Source organism: Pezoporus flaviventris, unplaced genomic scaffold, assembly GCF_033815535.1.
Source record: "Pezoporus flaviventris isolate CSIRO_AGI_PZ_B2104156 unplaced genomic scaffold, CSIRO_AGI_Pfla_v1 ptg000014l, whole genome shotgun sequence".
In the NCBI taxonomy this organism is placed as follows: domain Eukaryota; kingdom Metazoa; phylum Chordata; class Aves; order Psittaciformes; family Psittacidae; genus Pezoporus; species Pezoporus flaviventris.
Genome location: NW_026892562.1, coordinates 950,102 through 972,628, shown reverse-complemented (window position 1 = coordinate 972,628; position 22,527 = coordinate 950,102). Strand labels below are relative to the sequence as shown.

The window sequence follows — 22,527 nt, the reverse complement described above, 5'->3', positions numbered from 1 at the left end:
CCTCAGGCACCTCTCCCGTTTCCCAAGACTTGGTAAAGATGATGGAGAGTGGTCTAGCAATGACTTCCGTCAGTTCCCTCAGCACCTGCAGGTGCATCCCATCTGGACCCATGGATTTATGGATGTCCAGATTGCTCAACTGGTCTCTAACCCATTCCTCATCGACTAAGGCAAACCGCTCCGTTGACCTGACTTCATCTAAGGTCTCAGGGGTACAGGGCTCTTCAGGACTGCCTGCAGCAGAGTAGACAGAAGACAAAGAAGAACTCTGCCATCTCTGTATCTTCTGTCACCAGGGCACCCATCCCGTTCATCAGTGGGCCTACATTGCCTCTGGTGTTAGTTTTATCTGCCATGTATTTGAAAAAGCTCTTTTTGCTGTCCTTGACCCTTCTCGCCAGGTTTAATTCTAAGGAGGCCTTAGTCATCCTAGCTGCCTTCCCACATCCTCTAGCAGCAGCCTTATATTCCTCCCAAGTGGCCAGCCCCTCCTTCCATGACCTGTAAACTCTCCTCTTCCACTTGAGCATACCCAGCAATTCCCTATTTAGCCGCACAGGTCTCCTGGCCCTCTTCCTTGACTTCCTACGTGTCGGGATGCTCCGATCTTGAGCTCGGAAAAAGCAATCCTTGAATGCCAACCAACTATCTTGGGCCCCTTTACCTTCAAACATCCTTGCCCATGGGATTTCCCCTAGCAATTGCTTGAAAAGGCCAAAGTTTGCCCTGCTAAAGTCCAGGGTTGCAATTCTACTTGCTATTCTACTGGTCCTACCACACAAGATCCTGAACTCCACCATCTCGTGGTCGCTGCAACCAAGGTAGCCCTCAACCCTTATTGCTTCGACCAGATCCTCCTTGTTAGTGAGGATGAGATCCAGCAGCGCTCCTCGCCTGGTCGGCTCATCCACCATTTGCAGGAGGAAGTTATCATCCATACACTGGAGGAACCTCCTGGACTGTGGCTGGGTTGCTGAGTGGTCCTTCCAGCAAACATCAGGGAAGTTAAAATCCCCCACGACGACCACGGCCTGTGACTGTGAGGCCGCTCTCAGCTGCCTGCAGAAGGCCTCGTCAACTTCCTCACCCTGATCTGGTGGTCTGTAACAGACACCCACAACAGTATCGCCCCTGCCAGCCTGCCCCTTAATTCTCACCCACAGACTCTCAACTCGTTCATCATCTGTCCCTGGACAGAACTCAGTGCATTGTAGCTGCTCTCGCACATAAAGAGCAGCCGCACCACCCTTCCTGGCTGGCCTGTCTTTCCTGAAAAGGACATAGTCCTCCATGACTATATTCCAGTCATGTGAGCTGTCCCACCACGTCTCTGTTATTGCCACCAGATCATAGTCTCCTGACTTAACACAGGTTTCCAACTCCTCCTGCTTATTTCCCATGCTGCGCACATTGGTGTACAGACATTCTGGGGAGCGAGCTGAGCACACCGATTTCACCCTAGGATTATAGGAGGCCTCCCAGTCTTCATCAATTCTGGAGTGCTGCCCCACTGGGGCAAGCCCAGTTACAACCCCATCCCCCTTTCGAATCTAGTTTAAAGCTCTCCAAATGAGTCCTGCTAATTCGTGCCCCAGCGTCCTTTTGCCTCTGTGAGATAAACCTTTCCCACTTGTCATTGTCCAGACTGGTGCCCTATAAAACCAGCCGTTATCAAAGAATCCAAAGCCCTGCCTGTAGCACCAGTCTCGAAGCCAATCGTTTATGAACTGAATTTTCCCATTCCGTCCCACATCATCCGTGGAAGATGGAAGGAGTGAGGAGAAGATCACTTGAGCCCCAGACTCTTTCACCATCCGCCCCAAGGCCCTGTAGTCTTTCTTCATCCCCCTCAGACTGCGGGAAGCAGCTTCCCCCTCACCTGTCTTGAAGACCAGCAGCGGGTAGCAGTCTGTCGGGTACATCAGGTTGGGGAGCGCCCTAGTGATATCCCTGATCCGGGCTCCAGGCAGACTACACGCTTCCCTATGATGAGGGTCAACTCTGCATATCAGGCCCTCTGTTCCTCTCAGAAGGGAATCGCCTACTACAATGACCCTTCTTTCTTTCTTATCAGAGGCAGTCTTGAGGTGCGAAGTCGACCACCTTTTCCTATGTGGCCTTGTAGGCTGGCCTTGCACCACATTCTCACCTACCTCTCCTTCAAGATCCAGGGCCTCAAACCTATTACGGAGGGACACCTGGGGAAGCAGGGCAGGAAGGGGGGAGGGTTTCCCACGACGCCGAACTGGAACTCGCTTCCAACACTCGTCATCTTTTTGGTCCCCTACCTCTGCGCAACAGCTACAGGGCAGGGGCTGTCTCAAGCCATCCCCCTCTGTGTGAGAAGGCAGAACCCCCTCGCTGGGCTAATTTGGGCTTTAAACTAGAAGAGAGGAGACTGAGAGATGAGATTTTAGGAAGTTCTTCCCTGTGAGGCTGGTGAGGCACTGGCACAGGGTGCCCAGAGAAGCTGTGGCTGCCCCATCCCTGGCAGTGTTCAAGGCCAGGCTGGATGGGGCTTGGAGCAACCTGGTCTAGTGGAAGGTGTCCCTGCCCATGGCAGGGGGTTGGAACTGCATGAGCTTTAAAGTCCCTTCCAACACAAACTATTCTGGGATTCTATGATTTAATCAAACCTGACTACCTATGATAGTACCAGGCTAGTTTGAAATAAAGCTAGCTTTACGTGTTTGTATTAATATTAACAAGCAGGTCTTTACATGATAACTATAATTATAATTCATCACTCTTCACTGTCAGCATGTGACTTGCAAGAGTTTCAGCCATTCTGACATACATTGATGCTAAAGATGTCTGCCAGTCAAAGCCAGCTATGTTAGCTCTTATATTCCTGAAGGAGAATCAATTAATAAGACCTTTGCGTTATATGTAGTACAGAGTTCTACCCATGGCATTAGGGTTCTACTTGTCTCTTGAAGGGCTCTACCACCAGAAATCTTTCAAAGGATCATCCTTCAAATAGTGTTTTGCCTGATGCAGTCCTAGTCATGTATTTATACCTAGTCATGGTATTTATAAGGGAAAGTAGTGCTGGTCCCAAGATATTTAAACATTTGGTGCAGAGCCCTCAGCATCCAGACACACAGCAGAGGCAGCGCTCCCCAAAGACCTAACCCTTGACGACATGTACACAACCAAACTTACATTCCCACATCGCAGATAATATCTTGGGTAGCTGGAGACTCCAAAAGTTTTGCCAGAACTTGAAATGAATGCAGGAGTGTGTCAGACTCATAGTAGTGATCCAAGCACCCATAACCACTGCATTTAAAAAGAGATAAAATAAGCCAAAACATCACCGGAACCAAGGGACCAGGACTTCCTCAAGCAAGGTACATCTCATCCACACAGGGAATTTATGTGGAACAGGAAGAAGCAGCACTACCAACACTGTCCCTGCTGACAGCATTTAAAACTCCATGGCATTGCTGAGATATTCCTTCCCAGAGCAGTAGCCTGGGTGGAATTCAGAGCACTACGGTTTCTGTGGAGGAAGACTCGCTAGAGAGGTCAAACAGAAGTGGTTGGTACCAGCCACGTTTCCAAGAAAAGAGAACCAATGTTGCGCTTTCAGCTACCTTGGTTTTCTTTGCAGTGACAGCCGTGTGCCCTAAGCAACATCTCGGGCGATAGAAAGACCAATGGTACGGCTCATTTTCTTAGTGATGGACCTTCAGTCATCAACTGAGAGTGAACCGAACCCAGACCCAACCAGGCAATCTTACCAGATCTCCAGCTCCGGACCGAGCCGGTAGCGGGCTCCACTGCTCTTTGCGATGCCAATACCTGGAAGAAGCTTGGATCAAACGCCAGCCGGGGGCACCACATCACCCCACTCAGCACCACCCACAGCTCCCGCGCCTCCGGGAACCGGACGGCATAAACCAGACACTGCTTCCGCTACCGCCCCGACAAGGAACGCGTGAGCGGATGGGCGCACACACACTCACTTCTGACGATCCTCTTCAGGTTGCCCTCAAAATCGAGGGCCCACTGATTGAGGGCGCACGCGGCTACTGTCACTGCTCTGCCCATGGCGACCCCGCCGCTTCCGGGGCGGGGCGGTGAAGTCAGCACCCCGCCGCGACGCCCACTCCATCCCCTCGGACCATGGGTTGAGCGCCCTCCACCAATGGGGTGGCGTGGAGGGAGGAGGAGCGCGGCGGGGATTGGTCAGAGCGGCGGGGCGGGGGCGGGGCTTCCCTGAGGAGAGCTGGACGGCCGTGGGTGGCGGCTCAGGTGAGATGCGCTGAGCTGAGCCTGGTGGTGTAATAGGAAACGTGGTGCCGGCTGGCCGGCCGGCCGGGCTGTGCTGAGCTGCACCGGTAAGTTGCTCCCGCACCGTTTTCGGGAAGTGGGTAGTGTCCGCTGGGCTGGTGAGCTCGCCCGTGGGTGCGTACCTGCCGGTTCTTGGCGAGGGGAGGTACGGAGCTCACTAAGTGCTCCCTGACTCCGGAGGGTGTTCTTAACGTGCGACCCCTTCCCAGTAATAGCGCCGGTGTCTCATGAAGGGCCTGGTGTGTGGAAAGGTGCTGCCTTACTGCCTATGTGAGCGTGCTGAGCCCCCCTGCCCCGAGCAGCCTGCTGCTCTGATCTTCTATGTAAAGCGCGGGGCTATGTGGCATATCGCATGTTGGCAAGGGACTTTTCTTGAAAATACATATTCTTAAACAGGAGTCTGCCTTGGTTTTGTAGGACAAAATGTGGGGTTTTGCCATGCTTCCTCATCAAGGTTTCCTTCAGTGATTTTAGAGCATGCTGATTAAAAGCATCAACCACGTGTATTATTGTTTGCAAGGGCTTCATGTGACATTTACTTTGTGAATTGTATGTTAGATCTGCAGCTTAGGCACCAAATGGGGAAAGCTTCCAAGTGAATTGTGTGGTTGCCGTGATTACTAGTTTAACACAATGTGAGCAGTAATGCAGTACTTCATTGTTAAGCCCTGAGGTTTGGACTCTGGGGAAGAGTGCATCTCTGGAGCTCTCTGTGCAGGTGATACATTAATTGCGAATTTTGTTTCATGCTCTTGCTAAGAAGCTGGTTAAATGTATTGGGTTTGCGTGCTGATGCCAGCCAGCTCCAAGATGGACTGACCAAGGGTGAGCCCATTAGTGACAGTGGTAGCACTTCTGGGATAACATTCAAGAAGGGGGGAAGGGGAAAGCCAAACTATAAAATTTCAGCTGGAGAGAGGAGTGAGAATGTGTGAGAGAAACAACTTGGCAGACCCCAAGGTCAGCACAGAAGGTGGGACGAGGTGCTCCAAGCACCAGAGCAGAGATTCCCCTGCAGACCATGGTGAGCTAGGCCCCCACGTGGGCCAACAGTGGAGCAGATATCTACCTACGGCCTGGGGAGGAACCCAGGGACTAACAGGGTGATGCCTGAAGGAGGCTGTGACCTCATGGGAACTGCTCTGTACACTGGAGCAAGCTCCTGGCAGAACCTGTGGCCGCATGGAGAGAGAAGCCCATGCCAGAGCAGGTTTGCTGGCAGGACTGGTGACCATGCAGGGAACCCACACTGGAGCAGTCTATGAAGAACTGCAGGTTGTGGGAACAAATGCCAGCACTTCTCATGTAGCTCGTTCTCAGTACTAGTAATCTGGTGATTATCCTGTCTTTGTGTTGTCTGATAGGATTAATGATACACACATCATTATCATTACACAGAATGGTGTAGCACCAAATGCCACGTGCCTGCCTGCTGCAGGCAGGCTTTTTACGCGTGCTCAGCAGGCTAGGCACAGCTCTCACATAGAGTATGCTGAGCTCAGCAAAGTAGCTGGGCTATTCGGCTACTACAAGCCTAAACACTCTGGAAATTCTCAACCTAGGATTTCTTTTCTGGGCCTCTTAGAAAAGAGGCCTGCTCTTTCTCAGTAGGACTGACAAGTCGTGGGATCTTTGAAAATACTCAAAATCTAACCAGGCAAGGTGCTGAGCAACCTGTTGTAAGTTGTCCTTGCTCTCAGTGAGGACTAAATGATGTCAAAGGTTTCATCTGAACCAAATATTTCCAGCTCTGATAATTCCCGAGTAAGAGCCTTTCTATCTTGGTAAAATCTTTATTAGTATTCTAATTGCTTATTGTAAGAATTTGGACTACTGTTATAAAGCAAAACCAGCACAAATAACTGGAGTAAGCTCACACTGCAATCTTGATATGATTATTCTCCTGTCATTCCCGTTTCTTGTACATGATCAATAACCTCCTCTAGAGGTTGTTTCATTGCTTGCTTGAAAAATCTTGTCGTGAAAGTATTGATGCTGAGGAAGATGTAGACTTCTGGCTCAAAGTGAAGCAAAAGTTTGACTGTATTTTGGAATGTTTCTGCTGAAGGATAGGGTGGTAGCACTTACAATAACTGAAATAGTAAATAACTGTAGTAAGTAACATAGGCTTCTTGCCACCCATGTATCTTCTTGCATTATTTGATTAGGATTTCTGTCTGACCAGGTTGGCAATGTTATCTTTAGATTGTTTCTGAAAATAAGCACTTCTGTTGAAATGTGTGGAGGAGATCGCTGCAGAGTAACATACCACGTAGTTTTAATCTGAGTGTAGTGCATTATCCCTGCAGCTGGCCTGATCCTGTTTGAGTCCTTACTTTATCTTAACGTGAAATGCTGCTCCCTAGGGGTCTGGGAGCTCATTGGGGATAACACAGCTGTAGGCAGGGGGTTGCCTGTCAGTCCATCCCATAGTAACTCCTTGAGGTGAGCAGCAAAGACCCAGAGATTATGGCCAGGTTCAACCAAGAATCCAGATAGTCAGGTAGGTTCATGGTGAAACAGCGGGTCTATAGGTCAGGGTCTGGTCCCCTGGTTGCCAGGCAGTCCTGTGGCGATTAGGCCAGGCCAAGGCCAGGCAAGGGCCCATCAGCACAGGGGGGAGGGTCAGGCCTAGGGAGGAAAAGCAGTGTCAGACAGGGACCCAGAATGGCCAGACAGGACCATGGGAATGAGACTGGGCCAGGACATCAGGCCGTGGGACATCAGCAGGACCCGTGGTTAGGCAGGGCTCTGGTGGAGCTGGAGACCAGTACTCTTGTGTTATCACTGGGGCAGGGATTGATGGCCCTGGGGTGGGCTGAAATGGGTAAGGGGAGGCCCTGGGCCAGGCTGGTCAGGGACAGTAAGGCCTGTTAGTGTGCTCAGGGCACTGCCAGTGTTGTGTTATATTATAATTTCTGTTTCAATGGAAGTAACTGCTGGTTTCTGGTTTGAGTTGAAATATTAAAGCCCAAAAAGGTACAAAACTAACAGCTTGGCAAATGCCCCCTCAATGGCAAACTACAGCTCTCCTTGTGTCTTAGAGTCTGTCTTGTCCCACAAGACCTTTTTTTTTTTTTTGCTGGAGGGGGGTTACCAAATATTTCGTTATGGGACAATGATTTTTAACAACAGAAGTATGTGGGCAATGCAAAAGAAAGCTGTAATGCATGTTCCACAGCGAGAATTAGTTCTGGCCTTGTAAGTCCTTTTCCATTGCCACTGATTTTCGATTTAGATGGGATTATAAGCTGCTGTCTTGTTTTCTGTGATGTAGCTGACAGGTATGGAGCAAGGGGTCTGGGGAAAAGTACATAATATGCCAAGGTCCAGTATGGGTAATGTTGCAACAGTAAGAATTTTTCTAATTAAGAAAGGCAGTTAGTTACAGATGGTTATTTTCAGAGCTTTGTAAGCATATGGCAAACCAGGTTTTTTTTCCTCTTTGCATCTCACAGGTAAGTAATAAGCCAGCTCTTATACAATATATCTTAAAATAAATTTCCTGCTAGGAAGACATTTAATGGTGTTAATCAGTGTTCTGATTATGTTTTGGTGAATATCAGATCGTAAGGAAGTAGGAAGGATTTTTTTTCCTTCCTACCCTCTTCGCCCAAATTTCTTGTAGTCAGAAGGCTACATGATATTTTTTAATAACTTCTATTTGTGTTTCTCTTCTGTAGAGCCATAAGAATTACTGAGAACCAACTGGAGTAATACCATGAATATTTTCTTTCATACAGGACATCATGGGAGCCCAGCAGGAGAAAAAACCTTCTGAAGAAAGAAAATACAAAAGTACCCAAAATAATACTCAAACATCTCAAGTCCAGTGGGGAAGAGCATGGTGAGAGAAGCTGATGACTCTAATTAGTCATTGTATCTCAAATTGGTTCACACTCCTATAGATGCTATATTCCTTTTAAACTTAACTCTATTAATAACAGGTTGTTGCATTGCCCTCCTCTTGAAAGCTCATAAATAATAAGCTGTAGTAACAGATGCCAAAGAAGAGTCCTTGAAGATTTTTAGGACAGACAGCTTGCCAGATGGCTTGGGTCATCCCTGCAAAAAAGCAGATCATAAAAATCAGTCAAACTTCTAGTTCCTTTAAGTCTAGAACTTTAACCTCAATTTTCCTGAGATTTGAAGAACAGGCATCCATCTGTGATGTTGCCAGCTGACATCTTGTGCTGCAGCAAGACTTATGACTGGTATCCTTGTTCTCGAGGAGTTGTGCAAGTGTTAGTACTGCGTTGCAGCTGGAAACAGCCATGGGTGTTTATATGGGTTGCCGCTACAGTGTGTGGTAGAACAAGTACAACTCATGGCTGCCCAAGGTGTGTCTCTTCTGTGTTTCGAAGCTTTGCACAATATTCTGGTATTCCGCTGGGAGTGGTAACAAGTTGTACCTATGATTGCCATATCATAGGTAATCGTATGTGATTTGATTGAAGGTTGTAATAATAATCTGCTTTTTGGGGAGGAGATATTATCTGTTCTGTTGCTCTGATCAACTAGCATAGTTTTATAACAGATTGTGGTAAAGTATGTAACGCCCTATTTGACCCAAAGAAATATAAGTGCCCTTAAAACATTTTCAGTTTTCATCCAGTTAGTTGAGGAGGTCCACTGAAAATATTGCCTGACTTCATCAAACCCCTGTTCTAACTGAAAACTGAGGGGGTAAAAACTTCTCCATTTTGGATTACAGGGAGGTGGACTGGTTTTCCTTGGCAAGCGTCCTTTTCCTGCTTATGTTTGCACCACTTATCGTGTATTACTTCATAATGTCCTGTGACCAGTACCAGTGCTCTCTGATGAATCCACTCATTGACTTGCTAACGGGGAATAAACATCTGTCTGACATCTGGAACAAGACTCCTATGCTGACCTATAGGGCTGCTGGCATCTATGCCCTTTGGGTCACTTTCCAGGTATGTTATTGAGTTAAAATCTAAATGTAGTGGCTGTTTCTTCAAACAGCTGCTTGATGAATCCTTTTACATGACGGATAATGGAATGTCACAGTGACATCTACTTTTTCTGTGTTTCTTGTGTGCCATGGCTTTTTGGAATCCAAATGCCACTTATGCATTTAAAAAATAAATATGTAGGGAATATACACAAATATTCCTCGTGTGATAAAACCTTGATGTGGTTTTTAAGAAAAAGCAACTATATGTGACCAATACCCATTTGTCTTAAATTAATACACAATAAATAATCATAAACTGACACTGCAGAAGGGGTGATATTTTCTACAGACAGGCTGTGAAAGAACGCTGACATTACATATATTTGTAAAATATCTTCAAACTTAACCATATCACTACTTTTTTTTTTCCCCAAATTGGAGAACTACTTACTTATAATACAGATAAACTTCAAAGTAAAAGGATAAGGAATCTAGTTACCAAGTGTCCTGCCTCCCCACCAAAAAAGGGATGCCAGCTATACATGAAGTACATCTTTAGATCTGTTTAATAACTAAACAGCAAAATTGTGCTGTATTTGCTTATCCAATCCTTATTTGAAGCTGCCATGTGTTATATTTGGTATGTACGTGAAAAGGGCAGTGGTTTGGGGGGTTTTATCTTGTCTTGTTTTTCTGTTAATACGTTCTCCTTCTTCTAGGTGGTTTTGTATATATGCCTTCCTGACTTTTGCCATAAATTTCTTCCTGGATATGTAGGAGGTGTACAAGAAGGTGCTGTCACCCCTGCTGGTAAGTTCTTTCTTAAAATACCTGCCAACCATACAATCTTTTAAAATGATAATATTTCTGTACTTACTCTTTATAACCCATGTGGAGCTGAAGGAAACATGGCCATAAATGCTTTCACCTTCCTCATGTTCGCTACAAAGGAAAATAAAAAGCAATCTATGTCATCTTTTAGGATAAGTTATAGAATTTCCATTTCATGCTGTTAGTAAAACTAATGATGTGGCAGGCACTGCACCAGCAATGGAAGAATACAGGCTGGTAGTTTTGGCACTTAGAATCAGCAGTGGACTACTGCTGGTATTTGACAATGAAGTTAACCCATGGGACTTGAACAAAATGTGTGATGTGAACTTCGCATGTGAAAGGGTAACTTCATACCTTAGGCAATTTTAAGGGAGACAGTAACTTGACTGCTTGAAGAGAAAAAACTCAGCCTAGCAGAGCCTGATGGTTACAGTGGAGTCTAATGAAACTTTCAGGTAAGTATCTCAAGATATTTAATTGGGAGGCTGAGGAGAGTAAGGTCATAGTACTTGATTAAGCTTCTATATATTGTATGCATATGTCTAAAATAAAAAGCTGTATTAATGCAATGCCACTAAACACTCATTTTCTTCATATTTTAGGCATAGTGAATAAATATGAAATAAATGGACTTCAGGCTTGGATCTTTACCCACATGCTTTGGTTTGCAAATGCCTATTACTTCCACTACTTCTCCCCTACCATCATTTTTGACAACTGGATTCCTCTCATGTGGTGTGCCAATATCCTGGGATATGCAGTTTCTACATTTGCAATGATTAAAGGCTACCTTTTCCCTACCAATCCAAAAGACTGGTATGTAATTTGTAACAATAGGACATATAAATTGAATGCTGCACTGAATAGCAATAGAATATATTTTACTGGCACAAATAGGCCAATATATGAGTGGTGTTTTGCTTCATTAGCACCTTCCTCTGTTTCATGCTACATATCATGTGACTGGTAGCCTCAGTGTCACAGATAAATCCTATTTGTGACAAATAGGGAAGGTTGTAGTTAAACTGTTCAAAAATGTTACCAAGAAAAAAACTAGGGTATCTCTGAAGGTAAAATTTCTCTCTGCTAATGGAATGCTTTGGTTGAGTCAGTTTGTGTTGTCTTGCACAGCACTGTATGGTTTTACAGTTTTATTATCATTACAGCAAGTAAATCTGAAATGTGTAGTTAGAATAGTATTTGTATGTAACAGCATATATTTCCAATTTTTTATGCTTTCTAGCAAATTCACTGGCAACTTCTTTTATGACTACATGATGGGGATTGAATTCAACCCTCGAATAGGAAAGTGGTTTGATTTCAAGCTCTTCTTCAATGGGCGCCCTGGTATTGTAGCTTGGACTCTAATTAACCTTTCCTATGCTGCAAAACAACAGGAGCTGTATGGCCAAGTAACTAACTCCATGATCCTTGTCAACGTTCTTCAGGTAAATTCAGAGCAGCAAAGTAAGAATTTAGAAATAAACTATTTTTATTAAACTAGAAAAAAAAAAATTGTATTGAAATTGAATTTTTTTTTCCTTGCCCAAACCACCTCTTTCAGAGAACATGCACTGGAATCTGATTTTTTGGACACTTGTGTTCATTCAGAGTGCCAGTGTAAATACTCTGCTGTATTCATGCAGTGCCAGTACTGGCATGGTCATACCTGTACCAGCAGATTTCAGTGTGAACTTAAGAAATGCTTCTCTGATCCTATGTTCTGGAAACAGGCATAGCGTGATCTTGAATCCAAAGAGAACAATCACAAATTCTATGGCTTTAGTTGGAGCTAAATTGGACAGGTTTTTTTACTGGGGGCAGCACTGCACCTAAATTGGTGGTTTGTTTTGGTTTTTTTTTGTGTGTGTATGTGTGAGACATGCAGAACTAGACATGTCTCTACACCTAAAAACAGCCAGTCTGGTGCTATGCTCTATACTGAAGAGACCCAAAAGTCCAAAGTACATGTAATAGTTTGTTATTTATCCATTGATAAGTGTAAATAAAATCCCACTCAATGGGATCTCTGTTTCCCCTCTCTGAAAGCATAAGGCTCTTGCAAGTTGAAGAGAGGTATGGGTGATCAAGTGCGAGTATACTTCTGAAGTCTGTGCCCTTATGTAGCACACTTGTCTTAATCATAGAATGCTTAAGATCATCTAGTTCCAACCCCCCTGCCATGGGCAGTGATGCCTCGCACTAGACCATGTCACCCATAGCTGCATCCAATCTGGCTTTGAACACTGCCAGGGATGGAGTAATTACCACTTCTTTGGGCAACCTGTACCAGTGCTTCACCACCCTCACAGTAAAGAACTTCCTGAATTCCTTAGTCATCTTGGTTAATATTGCTTTGCATGATTTATTATTGCTTTATCCATCTGGATGGAGTATATTTGTGTGATGTGTTCCTCTTACTACCCTATTTTTGAGGTGTTAACATAAAAAAAAAAGTCAGTTTTACGCTCTTATCACAAGACAGCACAGAAAGATGAGGCTGATGCTGTTAAACAGGATAATTGGTGACTGTGCTCTATTATTAATGTGAATAATGTTGTTGGTCCGTTTCAGGGTATTTATGTTTTGGACTTCTTCTGGAATGAAGCCTGGTATTTGAAAACCATTGATATCTGCCACGATCATTTTGGATGGTATTTGGGCTGGGGAGACTGTGTTTGGTTGCCTTACCTCTATACTTTGCAGGTAAAAACATGGTACAATATGTGTTGGGGCTAAAAGGAAAGAAACTTTCCAGAAACATTCTCCTTGACAGTATGATTTGTATCTTCAACTGTTTCTAGACAGTTTGAATGTTTGAATGTAACCATTACAACATCCTTTGTAATCATGCACTTGTAGGAAGGCTTACTGTGCTTGTATGGACTTGATATCTTTTCCTCTCCCCTCCTTCAGTGTTTTCTTCTATCACTGTCTTGTGTCTATATATTTTTCTAAATCCTTTTAATTCCTTTTTGCACTCCAGCATGTTGAGGGTTTTTTTTGGTGTGTATTGGTTCATATTTTAACACAAATTCATATATGGGAGCATATATTTAAGGTAAATCACTAATTGTTTCTTTTCATTCCCCCCAGGGCTTGTATCTGGTTTACTACCCTGTCCAGCTGGGCACAGCCAATGCCATAGGCATCTTGATACTGGGCTTCATTGGCTATTACATCTTCAGAATGACCAACCACCAGAAGGACCTTTTCCGTCGTACCAATGGCAACTGCAAGATATGGGGGAAGAAACCAGAGTACATAGAGTGCTCCTACATGTCTGTAGAAGGCACCAAGTACTACAGCAAGCTAATGACCTCAGGATTCTGGGGGTGGGCACGTCATTTTAACTACACAGGTGACCTAATGGGTTCCCTGGCCTACTGCCTGGCTTGTGGCTTTGAGCACATCTTGCCTTACTTCTACATAGTTTATATGACTATTCTGCTAACCCACCGGTGCATTAGGGATGAACACCGTTGTCTCAGCAAATATGGGAAGGACTGGAAGCGCTACACTGCAGTGGTCCCTTACCGGCTCCTACCAGGAGTGTTTTAAAGCTAACACAGAAACCAAGGGACAGATAAGAAAGACTTTCTGGAGGCGAAGAGAGTTTATCCACATTGTTAAACTAACAAAAACACTTTGTGAAGGACACTCATACTGTTCTGAAGGAGAAGGGGTGGCTGGATAATAATGCTTAATGTACTAAAGGAACATGCAGAGGTGGACTGTATTTAAAGTAAATAAAATTAGGTATTGGAATGTCCTGGGTTTTGAGAGGACTTTTACCTGGAACTTTCTTTTTTCCCTCCTATTCAAAATTAACTTGGAATTGAAGAAAAGTTCATGTATTGAGACTCCTGAAATATCCCAAAGCTGGAAGAAACAGTAGAGTTCTTCCTGGAATCAGCTTCCTGTGACTTAGAAGAGGAGGAAAACGGTTGTGTGATCCATGTAGGAAAGAAGTTGTTTGACATGGTTGGTTGTGATGGTCATACCTACAGTCACTAACTCCCCCAAAGGAGGTTTTATTGTCTTTTGCTTTTCAAGAGGTTAACTGGGGTCTTTATAAACTGGTGTGTGGGAAGGTTGTTATAATCTAATACAAATGCTTGTGAAAATTGGCATAAATTGGTATAGTTCAGAAGTTAGTTTAGTTTACGGTACCTGATAATATGGTGCATGACCAACTGAGTGTTATTTTGAGACTGAAACCAAACTTGCTTTGTGAAGATACTGAGCAGCGCTGATTTTGGTTGAGATAGTTAATTTTCTTCATAGTAGCTGGTATGGGGTGATGTTTTGTATTTGTGCTGAAAATAATGTTTTTAATTCAGGGATCTTTCTGTTATGCTGGGCAGTGCTTGCACAGAGTCAAGGCACAAGGAGTTGGGAGGGGACACAGCCGGGACAACTGACTCCGGCTGACCCAAGGGATGTCCCACGCCATAGGACATCATGCTCAGCATCTAAAGCTGGGGGAAGAAGGAAAGGGTACACGTTTGGTATGATGGCCTTTGTCTTCCCAAGTAACCACTATGCATGATGGATCCCTGGAGATTGCTGATCACCTGCCTTCCTATGGGAAGTTATGAATGAATTTCTTGGTTTTCTGGTTTGAGCATGTGGCTTTTGCTTTACCTATTAAAATGCCTTTACCTCAAACCACAAGTTTTCTCGTTTTTACCTTTACAGTTCTCCATCCCACGGTAGGGGGAGTGAGTGAGTGGCTATATGGGGCTTAGCTGCTTGCTGTGGTTAAACCATGGCAGTTCTTTTTAGTGCCCAATGTAGGTCTTGAAGGGTTTGAGATAATGACAGATTTGTCTGGAATGTGCTAAACGGAAGCTGTAGGTGTTATTGCTGTTTAGCTGTTCACTGGCAGTCTTCTGTGCTTGCCATGGGGCTTGCTTGTTTTACTGTATATTACAGTCTAGCACTTGTTAGTGGCTGCTTTTTTGCTTTCGGTGCTTGCTGTAGTGCTTATCTTCCTGTGCCGTGCCTGGGAACAGTCTGATAACAGCAATGGCCATGTGTCTGGGCTGGCAATGGCCAGGCATGGCTCCTGTGTCTGTGCTGCTCTACTGGACGGGCTGGAACTCCGCTGTGAACTTCAGTCAAAGGGACTGTCACCTGTGGATAAATCCACATGGGAGCAGGATGCCCTGAAGCATCCGTGGCCATGGATAAGCCCATGCAAGAGCAGGTACATCTACAAGTATCTGTGACCATGGTTGTGCCACAGCAGGTATACCTCTGAAGGGATTGTGGCCCAAGGATAAGCCCTCACTGGAGGAGGTATACCTCCAAGTATCTGTGGCTGTGCATGAGGTCACACTGGAGTACCTCAAAGTATATGGCCATGGATAAGCCCATGACAGAATAGGTATACCCCTGGAGGAGCTGCAGCCATGGGTAAGGCCACATTGATTTCTTTAGTGTGGATAGAAAACTGTTCACTGTCATTTGTATGAAATAATAATTGTAAAAAAAAAAGAAATAAATCCTTGGATTTAAGACAATTAAAATAAAAAATACTGCTAACTTTCCTTTCAGCTATTTCTTTTCTTATTACATAGTTGTCTTTCTAAGTTACCAGATTCAGAAGGAGCTCTAGAGTGAGTATAATTCCAAGAGCTGGTTCAAGAATGTGTAAAGGCCACAGAAATAAAGAGATATCATATTATTAATCATTTATCTAGTAACAAGCTTGGTAGTTACATTCAAGCTAAAAGACTTGATTATTTTTTTTGATTCTTTTTTAAATTTTTTTTTTACACAAAAGTTTAGTTTTTACTGTAAGTGGATAACTATGTAAACTGGGTTGGGTGGGGTTTTGTTTTTTTTTTTCATTTTTTTTTCCTTTGTAGGAGTTGCTAAATGCAGTGATCTTCATGGTGAAAAAGCTGGTAAGTGTGTGTTGGTTTTGTTGCAGTAATTTCTGGAAGGAACGTTTTGGCAGGAGAAAAAGGGCCTCCCCAAATTTAGAAAACAAATATATGTTGTAGCTTGGCTTTGTTTCACAGCTGGATGTACAAGGATTTATAGAGATGCCTTCTGAGAGAGAGTTCTACTAGTTACCAGTAATATCTGCAGGCCTTGTAACTGTTTTATTGCAATTTTGTGGATAACAATACATTAAGGTGCTGTTAATAACAGAGAGGGAATGATGGCTGTAACAATAATGCAGTCACTGGCAACACATATATTGCTGTGTTAGAACATTTGAACTTTGAACTCCTATGGATTAAGAAGACTTTTAATACTGAAATGGGGAAGGAAATCAATGCCAATTGCCTTTATAGAAAATATAGAGCCCAATCTCATTACAGCTCATCAAGGCACAATGCTTGATTTGAGAGAACTCCAATTCAGAAGAAGGGAAAACTTGAGGGGTGGGTTTCTAGGACTGTTGGACCCCATCAGTCCCTGGCAGTGCATTACTTCAGGCTGCCCTTGACTTTGCTGGAGTTTATTGGATAGTTTCTTTTCTCAGCTTTTTTAAGGCCGCATACTTGTATCCTTTTCTTATGTTGCCTTGGAAATTGCACCGTCAGTTTGCTGTTAATGTCAAGGCTACTTAAAATATTGTAAGGTAATCTGGACTTGAAATCATTGTAGCCTTGCGTGGCACAGTATGCTCTCTTTTTATCACTGATAAATCCTGGATTATTAGTGGAAGAAACTGCCCATTTAAGACCAATGATCAGCACTTTCAATTGGGGAAAATTGAAGCAGAAGGGCATTATTGTGAGTAATAAAAGCCTTATGCATTCAAATGCATCTTTTAGGTGATTTCTGTTACATCTAATATTGATCAAAGGACTTTCTGTACTGTCTGACATTGGAGCACAGAATAAGCACTCTTATCTCCCTGATGCAGACTGCTACTCCTGCTGAGAATACCGTGCAGATAGCCTAGTTGCCCATGTGAGAGCTCATTGTCAGCCAGATTGTTAAACTCATAGTAGGAAGCAATTAGTCACATTTTTTTCAAGCAAGAGGCCATCGCCAGGCTAAACTCGCATCCTGTTTGTTGTAGGGATGACAGATTGTGCTTCTTCAGATTTGTCTGCTGTCCATACAGATATCTTTCTGTTCTACCTGTGGAGTACAGACCAAGTAAGTATGTACTATATGTATAAAGGGGCCTGTATCAGGCTGGAAAAGGAAGTGTTAATTCTGTTCAGTTTTGTATTTCTTACAAATAAATTATTTTTGGAGAAGCATAAAAAACACTTTACCTATTCTGTTAGCTTCATCCTACTATAAGCAATATGTAACCAGTACTCTAAGCAGCATCCAATTATTGTTGTCCTTTAAAACTTAATAATTTGAATTACTATCAACTTCCTCAACTTCCCATAGGGTGATGCCTGTGTCATATTTTGTTGTATGCATGGCAGTGCTGTTAAATTTGCTTCCTCTATAATAAAAAAAAAACAGAACTGTTTTGAGGGTGTGTGTATTAGATTTAACTTTTGTCCTGATATTTAATATTTGATACTATGCTTTCAATATCAACTATTGAGTTTTGAGAGCTTATTTCTCTAGTAGGTTGGGAATTTCAAATACAGAATTGCCAGTGTTTCTGAAATGGTACTTGTTTAACTTGGGTTGTAACTAATGGGAGAATACAGCAAAAGCTTCTGGTAACAACCTGGAGCAGTAACAAAGTAGTTTGGATTATTGTAGGAAGAAAAGTAAGACATGGCTACCTGAGCAGGGCCTAGCAGGCAGAGCCACATATCCACCTAAGGGGAAAAAAATAACTGACAATTTTCTACTATATAATCACTAACATTGGATCTACAGATGGAGGGGAGCAGGGAACTTCCAATACCTGGAGAGAGGGAGGATGCCTTCCCATATCTGAAGGAGACCTACATGAAACCTGGGGGGGGGCTTTGGACAAGGGCCTGTAGGGACAGGACAAAGGGGGAACGGCTTTAATCTGACAGAGCGGAGATTAAGACGAGATTTTAGGAAGCTCTTTCCTATGAGCGTGCTGAGGCGCTGGCACAGGTTTCCCAGAGAAGCTGTGGCTGCCCCATCCCTGTCAGTGTTCCAGGCCTGCTTGAACGGGGCTTGAAGCAACCTGCTCTAGCGGAAGGTGTCCCTGCCCATGGCAGGGGGTTGGAGCTGAATGAGCTTCAAGGTCCCCTCCAACTCAAACTACTCTGTGATTTAAACTTCCTGTCACTAGATGGCATCACGATACGATAGCATTTCTGAGATCACAGCTCCGCCTTTCAGCGTAACGGTTGTTAATCATTTATAACTCTTCATGCAAAGCTGCAGCTCAATTTATTCCTATCCAGCCTGCAAGAATGCTGACACCATTCAGTGGAGGACTATCACATATATAATGTATTTAGACTTTAAACATGTTCATAAATTTGTAAATTCCCTTTTTAAATCTAGGTCTCTGAGCAACTTGGTGCTTAGGATATAATGAGATGGGATTGCTCAATTCCAGTTTTAGTCAGATTATGTGAATGACAACTGAATTACGTGCTGTTCCCTCACAGTGGCAGTCACATAATATTTGCTGCTCTAAATTACCAAAGTTCTGATCATGTGCTAAGCTTAACCTAGAGCTGCACTGCATTACTTGTTGTTTTAGATAATGCATTGTCCTCATTGAAGGTTGAAAGAGATGTGCAGTTGAAGGCGAAACTCTAATAGTGTATTTTTCTGCTTCAGTTCATACGGGGGTTGGGGGGAGGAAGTCTAAATGTGTGTCAAATCAAGAAGGGTGGAAAGCTGTTTTTGATTTTTGGGTTACAGATACGGACCTACTTTATGATAAGTGGATAGGTAAATAAACTACTATTTTTTAAATTATTCTATTCAAATATTTTCTGGTTTAATCTTTTCCCTTAATTATGTAACAAATTTGCAATTCAGTGGAATTTTAAATACATATTTCATCCTCTTAGCTTAAATTAAAACAAAAAAGTAAGAAGTACATGTTGAAAGAGCCATGTATGTCTAAAGTATTGTAGAAGGATCAGAGAATGATTACAAGACTAAACCATAGGAAGGCTCTTCTGGGTGAAAGTGAAAGCTGCAATGGGATTAGTTGAGAAGGGAGAAATGCAGAAGTAAACAAACTCACCATGCCTTTGCAAAACTTGAAACTAACAAGTGAAGTATCTTTCTGTGATTAGTATGGAGCTTGTAACTACTGGAAATGAAGAATTTTAATTTTTGATTGTGTTTATCTGGACAATCCAGATAACTAAATGTAGTAACTCTTGCAATTCTGTTATTAGTTCATAAACATGGTTTATAATGCAGGTTAAGTTAAAGATTTTGACAGAGAATTTATATATATTTTTGTAAGTTCAAAAGTCTTACGTAAGAGTTGATTAATTCAACGGATAAAGAACTGGCTGGATGGCTGCATGCAAGGAGTTGTGGTCAATGGCTCAATGTCCAGTTAGGGACCAGTAACAAGTGGTGTCCCTCAGGTATCAGTGTTGGGACCTGTCTTGTTCAACATCTTCGTTGCTGACATGGACAGTGGGATTGAGTGCGCCCTCAGCAAGTTTGCCGATGACGCCAAGCTGTGTGGTTCGGTTGATACCCTGGAGGGAAGGAATGCCATCCAGAGGGACCTTGACACACTTGTGAGGTGGGCTGATGCCAGCCTCATGAAGTTTAACCATGCCAAGTGCAAGGTCCTACACCTGGGTCTGAGCAATCCCAGGCACAGCTACAGGTTGGGCAGAGAAGAGATTCAGAGCAGCCCTGTGGAGAAGGACTTGGGGGTGTTGGTTGATGAGAAAATGAACATGAGCCAGCTTCAGTGTGTGCTCACAGCCCAGAAGGCCAATCGTATCCTGGGCTGCATCAAAAGGAGTGTGACCAGCAGGTCAAAGGTGGTGATTCTGCCCCTCTACTCTGCTCTCGTGAGACCTCATTTGGAGTATTGTGTGCAGTTCTGGTGTCTTCAACATAAAAAGGACATGGAACTGTTGGAACAAGTGCAGAGGAGGGCCATGAGGATGATCAGGAAACTGGAGCACCTCCCGTATGAAGACAGGCTGAGAAAGTTGGGGCTGTTCAGCCTGGAGAAGAGAAGGCTGCGTGGAGACCTCATAGCAGCCTTCCAGTATCTGAAGGGGGCCTACAAGGATGCTGGGGAGAGACTCTTCATTAGAGACTCTAGTGATAAGACAAGGGGTAACAGGTTAAAACTTAAACAGGGGAAGTTTAGATTGGATATAAGGAGGAAGTTCTTTACTGTTAGGGTGGTGAGGCACTGGAATGGGTTGCCCAGGGAAGCTGTGAATGCTCCATTCCTGGCGTTGTTCAAGGCCAGGTCGGACAGAGCCTTGGGTGACATGGTTTAGTGTGAGGCGTCCCTGCCCATGGCCGGGGGTTGGAACTTGATGATCTTAAGGTCCTTTCCAACCCTAACTATACTGCTACTATGATTCATAGTTAGCTACTCCAGGAGCCAACTCCTTCAGCCTTTTTTGTTTAGGCAGGAAATAGATTCAGTTTGGTAACTCCCAGATTAAAAACCCTGCAGCATTGTGCAACACTTAAGCCAACATACAATTATAGATCTTATATGGATTAATGAAAATTGAACAGTCATTTGTATCTCTGCCCTGCCTTTCTTTTTAATGTCATATGGTCTTGAACTATGAAAGGCTTAAGCTACCAGATGAGCAAAACTTGTCAGTTGTGACTATAAAAATGTTTAGTGCCTTTTTTTATTGTGAGTCAGGAGTGCTTGAGGTAACATTTAAGGCAACTTAGAGTTTTACTCACGCTAGGACTCTGCACCTTGCCTTTTGCATTATCAGCCATCAACTATAAATTCAAAGACCTTGACTACATGAAATGAATTCCTGCTACTTTTCTCTGAGAGTAGAAAAAGCACTTAGTTTTATTCCTTCAGTCAACTTGGGGATCCAACCAAGGCAAGTCAGGATATTCCAACCCTAAATGTGCAGCATGAATGGGAGGTGCTGCACCTTTGTGGGGTTGTGGAAGGAGTCTTAGGCCAGGTAGAGTGCATGACCCACCAGAGCAAGCCCAGCTCAGGCCAGAGAAATAATCTTGCAATACCTGATGGAATGAGCTTGATAGCGAATAGCTTACCACATAAATTTAGTGTGCTCATGAATATTACCATTTCTCCTTTTCAGTAGCTACTGTGGATCCCCGTGTAGCTGTTTCTTTTCAGACAAACGAGGATGAGAGGGGGATTGGAAATGGGAACAAAAGATAATAAAGGAGGGTATAAGGATGAAGCTTGAAAGATGGGAAGATCAGACAGCAGAGATGAGGAAAAGTAAATGAAACCCAAGTATAGGAGTGCTCTGAGCAGTATTTACCTACGTCATAAACATACATAAACCGATTTAAAACCTCAGCTGAAGTATATATAAAGTGCAAAGCACTATCAGCAGTCATAAAAAAAATAAAGTTGCTTTTGTGACTGTAAAGCATCCTGACAGCTGCTCTCTGCATGGTCCCATCATTCTCCACAGCATTCTGGTGGGGTTTGTGAGTGTTTTCAGTGTGACATTTGACAAGCCTAAGGGCTGTAGGGGTGACATGTTCCTGTTTATTTCTTGCAAACAACAACAAAAAAGTGGTTTGAGTGTTTCCTGCTGAAATTTTCCTTCTCGGCCAGGTGTTCACACCTTACAGAAAGTTTGGTAGCTGGCAAACTCACTAACACAGTATGACCTCCTTCAGGAACATTGTGAAGAACCATCCCTTCTCCAAGTCAGCAACACTGAGCTGCAAATACAGCTGAAATGCCAGGCCCGGTTTGTGCTTACCAGATTGGAAATCTCTGCACACAGCCCCCAGACCTGTTCAGATCTCTGTCAGCTCACACTGAGATTTTCCATGGATCGAAGAGGGAGAAGAGGAAGAACAAGGAGCAAAGGCATCTTCCAGCTGACTTACAGACCACAGCGTGAAACCAACAGCCATTTCCAGTTCTCCCAAGATAGCTGTTAATGTGGCCATTTGCCAAGAAACATACAGACATGCCAAATGACTGTTACAAAGGTTGCAAGATCAAACCCCAGAGCAGTGGCGAATGGGTTTATGATTGCCTTAATAAAACTTCTTATGCCCCTGCTGTACCTGCCTTATACTAGAGTCTGGGCACTCCCCCAGTGTTTTGACCAGTGCTTGGACTGCTAGCAATGAGGCAGTGGGCTCCACACTGGGATAATTTTTTGGTAACCTTTCATACTGTAATATTTGCTTATAACATTACCAGGTGTCAATACACTTGCAAGCTTTAGGAGGATTGCAAACTCCTCCTCCCATTTTAAAACCGACTTAGAACTCTGTGCTGCTTCCAAGCGTTCTCTGGGCGCCTCCTGTTGTACGAGGTGGTGTGAGTGGGAGTTACACCCTTCGGAAGTCTTTTGTAGGCGAGGATTGCGGCTATACCGCTGTCGGCTGAGCCTTCTTGCTGCGGCCGG

General features: G+C 43.8%; 2 protein-coding genes and 1 long non-coding RNA gene across 6 annotated transcripts in view; 1 reads left to right on the top strand and 2 right to left on the bottom strand.

Moving 5' to 3' along the window:
* The window catches only part of NADSYN1 (NAD synthetase 1), a 32,291-nt gene extending 28,213 nt beyond the window's left edge, over window positions 1-4,078 (bottom strand). For all 4 annotated transcript variants that reach the window (XR_009743329.1, XR_009743330.1, XM_061453103.1 and 1 more), the window contains exons 1-3: window positions 3,972-4,078; window positions 3,747-3,807; window positions 3,166-3,282 (exon numbers count right to left, since the gene is read on the bottom strand). Coding sequence is in view for 2 of the 4 variants with exons in the window: in XM_061453103.1 (XP_061309087.1) it covers window positions 3,166-3,282; window positions 3,747-3,807; window positions 3,972-4,056 (263 nt within the window). In the remaining 2 variants the exon portion in view is untranslated. The remainder of the gene's footprint in view (window positions 1-3,165; window positions 3,283-3,746; window positions 3,808-3,971) is intronic.
* Window positions 1-14,433, top strand: part of DHCR7 (7-dehydrocholesterol reductase) — a 42,923-nt gene extending 28,490 nt beyond the window's left edge. Inside the window, exons 2-8 of the mRNA XM_061453105.1 lie at window positions 8,043-8,146; window positions 9,014-9,236; window positions 9,937-10,027; window positions 10,654-10,867; window positions 11,295-11,499; window positions 12,626-12,757; window positions 13,148-14,433. Coding sequence (XP_061309089.1) covers window positions 8,049-8,146; window positions 9,014-9,236; window positions 9,937-10,027; window positions 10,654-10,867; window positions 11,295-11,499; window positions 12,626-12,757; window positions 13,148-13,612 — 1,428 coding nt within the window. The 5' untranslated portion in view covers window positions 8,043-8,048 and the 3' untranslated portion in view covers window positions 13,613-14,433. The remainder of the gene's footprint in view (window positions 1-8,042; window positions 8,147-9,013; window positions 9,237-9,936; window positions 10,028-10,653; window positions 10,868-11,294; window positions 11,500-12,625; window positions 12,758-13,147) is intronic.
* On the bottom strand, window positions 6,541-10,240 carry LOC133269143 (uncharacterized). The gene is made up of 2 exons (XR_009743331.1): window positions 10,095-10,240; window positions 6,541-6,930 (listed from the first exon to the last, which is right to left on the bottom strand). It is a non-coding gene; the product is annotated as an uncharacterized LOC133269143 (long non-coding RNA).
* Window positions 14,434-22,527: the final 8,094 nt, after the last annotated feature.